This window comes from Paramormyrops kingsleyae, chromosome 10 (assembly GCF_048594095.1).
Source record: "Paramormyrops kingsleyae isolate MSU_618 chromosome 10, PKINGS_0.4, whole genome shotgun sequence".
In the NCBI taxonomy this organism is placed as follows: Eukaryota; Metazoa; Chordata; class Actinopteri; order Osteoglossiformes; family Mormyridae; genus Paramormyrops; species Paramormyrops kingsleyae.
In genome coordinates this window covers 14,884,137-14,890,952 of record NC_132806.1, presented here as the reverse complement: position 1 = coordinate 14,890,952, position 6,816 = coordinate 14,884,137, and the positions used below count along the sequence as shown (strand labels likewise).

General features: G+C 44.7%; 1 protein-coding gene across 1 annotated transcript; it reads left to right on the top strand.

Moving 5' to 3' along the window:
* Window positions 1-750: 750 nt before the first annotated feature.
* On the top strand, window positions 751-6,525 carry mogat3a (monoacylglycerol O-acyltransferase 3a). Its single transcript, XM_023794823.2, has 6 exons — window positions 751-1,473; window positions 2,169-2,347; window positions 2,720-2,924; window positions 4,230-4,404; window positions 4,533-4,732; window positions 4,877-6,525. Exons 1-6 carry the CDS (start codon window positions 1,380-1,382, stop codon window positions 5,029-5,031), a joined length of 1,008 nt encoding a protein of 335 aa, XP_023650591.1. The 5' UTR covers window positions 751-1,379; the 3' UTR covers window positions 5,032-6,525.
* Window positions 6,526-6,816: the final 291 nt, after the last annotated feature.

Sequence of the window (6,816 nt, the reverse complement as noted above, 5' to 3'; positions counted from 1 at the left end):
AAGGGATATGCAACAAAATATCAGCTATTTCTTTTAAAAAGGCTTGAACTAGATCTGTTCCAGCACTTTTTGTGAGCTCTTTAAGAACTATGATTTCATTTTCAATTTAAAAGTACTCAAAATGAACACTTTAGTTAAAACTATTCTGATATTTTTGTAAAAAGTCAAATAAATATTTTTTTGTTTGGAAAAACAATTAATTTGAAACATTTGCAATGAATGAAGGAAGAATCCCAAGACATTCTGTGAGCACTTTATATTTTGCATTTTATTGTGTTCTGGAGGATGTTCCTGTATTTTTATCGTCAGTGGCGAGTTTTGCACGATACTACCATCTAGTGGTCGACTATAGTGGTGAGTAGGTACTATGGTTTATCGGTTAATTTTCTCTTGTAGCCCTTGCACATTATCTTACGTTGTTTTCGTTTTATATGGAAGGCTTACATTGTAAACAGCTGTATCATTTGTAGTGAGCTTTGCACTTGTCACAAATAAACTCGTCATACAAAAATGCGAGTAAGCTTTCCCCAATAAAGCCATGTCCTGCATTCCACGCATACTGCTTAATTAAAGTCGATTGAGTGTTTAGTTGATTTGTAATAGAATGGTAGAATAAGCACAATATTAAAGAAACTAAAGGGAGGTCTGTTCCAGTTACAATGCACAAAGCTATAAATAAAGGGTGGGCGGAGTGACCACGTGTCGGCTATTCTGGAAGTTATGGTGGAGTGGGGCGGGGGGCTTTCTGTATCAATGCCATTTTTTTCCAGTACACATAAAGTGTACTTTTGTCACGGCATCCGTACTTAATCATTTCTTTGCTAGCAAATAAATATCAATGAATACGACTACCGCTGTAATAAAGGAATACAACAAAATTTAAATAGGAGTGTACGGTCAAGAAGCCAAATCTTTATTTTAAAAAACAGTGCAGAAAACACACCAGTTTACATTATGTCATCAAAAAATGTAACTAAAAACGTTTCGCTTTGCAAGAGGCACAGAAGGAGGGCGTCGCGGAGCCCGGGAGGCGCCCCGAAAGGGCGCAGCACAGCCTGCTTTCCGATTGGCTGCAGGGACGGGGGAAGCGGAGGTGGGTCTCTGACGTACGACTTTGGGGAGTCTCCAAGTTCAGCAAAACTTTTTAAATGAGAAAGTTAGTCGGTGTGATTGTGTTCAGTAGGTTTATACAGGGTATTTCAAAAACCAACCTTTTACCCACTTTGTGCTCCTAAGTCGTTTTTTTGGGAATCGATTCGAGATCAGTTACAGTCAATTTTACGGCTTCCAAACAGAAGTTCGGGATTTTAAGCACAGCGTGTTGGTTTAGGCATTCTTTGCCGAGACTTATTAATAAATGGTGAATTGAACCCAGCAAAATGAAGATCGAGTTTGCTCCGCTGAATATTCCCTTGGAAAGACGCCTTCAGACGGCGGCTGTCGTTCAGTGGGTTTTCTCCTTCCTTGCTCTGGGTGAGTAATAAATACTAAGTATTTAACCATCTATATTGTATCCCTCGACGCATTGGCCGGTGACCATCAGCACGCTTTTCGGCTCGCCTGGTCCCTAGTAACTGGCTGCTGGTCATAACTTTCTCAGTCCACCATGGCCAAGTTCACCAGGCAGATTAGGCATGGTGGTGTTTAACTTACCGTATCACTAATACAGCATTGTGGCGAGTAATGGAAGGATCGCTGTTGCTTTCAGCTTGAAGATATTGTGACACGTAACTTTATATTGAACGTAAATTCCTTTTTACAATCCCGCCCACTTGCAACTATTCATGTTCCATAACCGCCTAACGAGGTCACTGAACCTGTAGTTTTCCCAGTAAGCACAGGGCACGAGGCAGGCGACAGCCTGGACGAGACGCCAGCCTGTTAGAGGGTACACACTTTTGTAATCAGCTAATTTTACTGACACCCATTCGCGTATGTCGTGTGTTTTTGGTCTGCAAGGGGAAACCAGTCACCCTAAAGTACATAGGGAGAACATGCAAACTGTCGTCAAAACGAAAACGTAAGTCATGATTTCAGAAGCAGTGTAGCACTCATTAAAGCGGTATTGGAAAGATGCCTCGCCTTGCCTGCCTGCCTGCCTGTTTTTGATAGCCATCCTCGCCTTGCTGACTCGTGTTCCCTCCCCATACCGGTCCCTCCTCCGCCAGCCCAGTGCTGTTTGGCTCTCTTCCTGCTGCTGTGCCTCAGCCAGTGGTGGGTTCTCGCAGTGCTCTACGCTGGCTGGCTCTACCTGGACCGGGACACGCCCATCAGGGGCGGGCGCCGCTCCCGCTGGGTCCGCAGCTGGGCCATGTGGACCTACTTCAAGGACTATTTCCCCATCTCGGTGGGTCCTCTTGCATACATACATGTTTATGCATCTTGTCTTTCTCTGTCTCCCAGTTGGGTTTCTGGGTTTAAGTCCTCATCTGTCACAGGAGAGCAGAGGCTTTATGTGATGCTAATCATTAGTCAAAGTCAAGTCAAAGTCAGCTTTATTGTCAATTCTGCCACATGTACAGAACACACAGAGAATTGAAATTACGTTACTCTTAAACCCTTAGCCGCTGTTAGCCTTTGGTCTTTAAATATTTAGCTTAGCGTGTTTTCTGCCAGATGAAACTGCCACTGGAGAATAACTCTTAATTTCCTTTATCTTGTATGAGTAAATGCATTAAAAAAATGCTGTCAATGGTGTTAAAATGTCTTTCATCTACAGCTGATCAAGACCGTGGATCTCGATCCCAAACGCAACTACCTGTTTGGCTTCCATCCCCATGGCGTCTTGGTTGCTGGGGGGTTCGGGAACTTCTGCACGGAGGCCTCTGGGTTTGCTACCCTCTTTCCAGGCCTGACCCCATACTTGCTGCTGCTGCCTTTTTGGTTCCGGGTTCCATTCTTCAGGGATTACATCATGTCCGGCGGTGAGCACCTTCTTGTGTCTCCTCTTAACCATCGAGGTCACCTTGGGATGGGAGTCGATCCTTGTGAGCTTGATTTAACCACCCCCCCCCCCTCCCCTCCCCCCAAAACGTTGTTCTGAACACCCTTGAGCTATGGGCTGGTTAGTAAAACAGCAGCTTCTGTTTACTTGAGCTTAGGCTGGTTCATATTTGTGGTGTACATGTCTTTCAGAAGTACTGTGTTTATTATTCATGTGTATTAACGTATTCTGCAAACAACGTGAACATTGCAAGGAAACCAGCGTTCAGTATCTAAGGGAAGCATTGTCACTGATGGCTGTCCATCAGTTTTCCATAACTATTTGCATAGTACATGGTCAAGGGAAGCCAGCGGCCTTTACCTGGAAGTAGAGGGCACAGAGCAGGGGAACATACTGGATGGGATGCCAGTTCATTAGAAGGCATACAGGTCATATTCATTGGAATGCAGAGTGCATGCATTGATTGGCTGACGGTACCATCGTAAACCTATCAGAAGGCTATAAATCTTATCCAGTAGAATGATTCAACTATGGGGAACCGAAGAGGTTGACCAGCATGTCCTTTAAAAAAAGCCATGTCTGCTCACTTGGTATAAGGTGGTCAGATTAGTTTGAGTAGCGAATATGTAACTTCCTGTTTGAGTTGCTTACCTACAGACTTGATTCGACAAGGAGAGGAAGCAATAATGAAGCTATAATGAAAGCCCCCCCCCCCCCCTGCCATCGTAGATAGTGATTGGTGTGGCTGCTGATTTGTCTTTCACCTTGCTGTGGGTCATGTGTTCCTGGCTTTGAGCCCACTTGGTAAAGACAGGTTGTGGGAGGGTGGATCTGCATGTTTGCTCAGTGACGGGTTTGAGTTCTCTGGCTCGTGTTGCGTAAGGGGACATTGTGAAAACTCTGTTGAAATGTTTGAGAGGTTAGACACTGACTAATGGGACTGCACTGTCACACGCTGCTGGGTCGGTGCAGGAACGCTGCTGGATAGGCTGTCATTTTGGAAAACATGGAGCTGGCATCTGTCTGTGATTCCCATGTTATCAGTATATACCAGGACAAAGCTCACAGTGGTGAACAGAGATGGAGAATTTGTGTGGTTAGTTTGATGTTCAATAGCGTCCTTAGATTTTTACTAGCAGCAAAGACGATTGGTCACATGACAGTGACTGACAAAGAGGATACCAGTCATCTCATGAAAATGACCACTGGAGATGCACCTTCATCATGAACCAGTAGTTGGCGCATCTTTAACCCCCCTGCCTTTGTGCTGTTTGACTCCATGCAGGTCTAGTGTCCAGTGAGAAGAGCAGCGCAAGCTACATCCTAAGCCAACCTGAGGGTGGTCATGTGGCAGTGGTGGCTATAGGGGGCGCTCCAGAGTCGCTGGATGCACGGCCAGGGGCTCTGAAGCTGCAAGTGCTCAACAGGAAAGGTTTCGTCAAGCTGGCTCTCAAACATGGGTACGAGATCTGAAATGGTGTGTGTGTGTGCGTGTGTGTGTGTGCGGGTATTGGACAGACTGGGTAAAAAGCGTGCCCATAATTTTGGGTGGCTCTCTTGCATAAATGCTTGTCTGTGTGCTTCTCAGGGCCCAGTTGGTGCCTGTATTCTCATTCGGGGAGAATGAGCTGTTTGATCAGATGGAGAACCCAGTGGGCTCGCCGCTGCGGTGCCTCCAGGAGCGAATGCAGAAGGTGATGGGCGTGGCCCTGCCTCTCTTCCACGCCCGGGGCGTCTTCCAGTACAGCTTTGGTCTGCTGCCCTATAGGAAGCCCATCCATACAGTTGGTAAGAGAGAAGGGAAGACAGGCCTTCAGGGCAAAGACCACAATGTCACGTGTGATCTTTTGTTTGATAGAAGCTGGCTGGAAGGTCAGAGTACGATCTTTTCCTCACCAAACAAATGTCCCCCTCTCCTCCCCTGCTACCTAGTCGGCCGACCCATCCAAGTTGTCCAGAACCCCTGCCCAAGTCGAGAGGACATTGATGCTCTCCATAAGACTTACCTAGATGAACTCACCCAGCTCTTCGAGGAGAACAAGGCGAACTACGGCATCTCGGAGGACAAGCACCTCACCTTCATCTAATGTTTGGCTTTCATAAGTCTCTCGGCATCTATCTCTTCGGTCTCCAGCCTCTGTCATTTTAATTATCATTATCCTGTTACGTGAAGAATATAGGAAAATAACATGGGGAAGATTACAGCCAATGTCTGTCTGAATGGAGGAGAAACTGTTTCCATTACAGAGGAATGAAACACTACGTAAAATATGATACCAACCAAATCCTAGGCAGCTGTGAATCTTTTAGGATAATGCCTATTGAATCAGAAGGTCGTTCTCTGTGTTGTCTGTCTCAGGAATGAGGTGAATGTTGATGTTCTTTACCATTTGCAATTTTCCATGGTATTGTTGCCCCTGTTATTGCCTGTTGCATTGAAGGGTACTTAAATTAAAGTAACTGAACACTGGTGCCCCTTGTGTGTTGGTTAGCTACTTTCAGCTGGGCTGAAACATGTTTAATGGAGCCGACAACCAAGGTAGAGTAACAGTCTTGTCTACAACCAAATCAGAGGTACAGCATTTCATGAGGGTGAAAGTAGGAGCATGAGACCTCACCAGGAATCAAGGGAGGTCATTGCACACCTTAGAGGAGTGTTAGATCTTTCTGCTAACCCAAGTTCTCGCCCTTTGTACTTCTCCACATCCTCTATCTGCACCACTCTGGACTCGTTCCTTCTTGGCCTTTTGGGCCTTTGGGTATTTGCGTGGACGTCTAAATGATATTCTGCTTGTGTTGCGAGCAGCGTAGGCTTTCCTGTAAACGGGGAAGTTTGCTGGATTTCATGGGATAATTCATAATGGGGAAATGTGCAGGAAGGGGGTCATGACCACATTAGGCAGGTCTGCTCTGTGACATTTCACTATGACTAAGGTCAATGTCTTGGAGCAGATGGTCAATCAAGATTGTGATGATGACAAGGATTCAGGTCCTGATGGGAGGATGAGGGCTTTGGTATCTCGCCTGTGAGCATGGTACTCTACCGGAGTTACATCAGTTATATGTATTTTTTTAATCTTTTAAGAAGGAACTAAACTAACAGTCCAGATATCCTATTTCATATAATCAATTTTAAGTAATGGGTGACCGACCTTTTTTAATTTTTTATATGGGTATTCTGACCTGTAGCAGTAAATTATTTAGAAATCTCAAATGTCTTTTGGTCATAAGTGGATCACGGTAGGAGGCAAATACACAGGGTGACCCTGTATGTTATGGGTGTCATTGTTTGATGAGTGATTGGGAAGAGCTGAGCGCCATCAAGTGGCAGAAATTTCTCTTGCCTGACAGCCGCCAGCTCATTACTTACTGACTGTCAATATAGTCCATCGATGCATTTTTTTGCTGGATTGATTGTTCTGCAAACACAGCACAAAGATTAAACTTTGCTGCATTGTAATACTGGTACAAATAATGTGAGTCCCATGTGTGTGTTATGACTTTTTACAATTTGTCATTGTTCATGTGCGTATTGTTGTTCTGCATTAAAGATATTGTTCAATTGTTGCACTTTGTGCATATATTTTCTGCCTTGATTGGTTGCATTAAACTGGACAGTTGCTTGTAATATTTTGAAAGGCTATGAAATCTTGTGAGATTTTGAAATGCCGTACAGTTTATGAGGGCAAGCTGGTGTGGCAATCAGACAAAGGAACTGATCTAATCAAGTGCCATTACTGCAATACTGCGGGACCCACAAAATCATCATAAAATGTATAGAGGTTATTGCTGCCTGGTAAATGGGTTACAGTTAAAAGAGAAAACTGTACAAGGGATAAAAGCAAACCACTGACTCCTACTGGAACACTGGA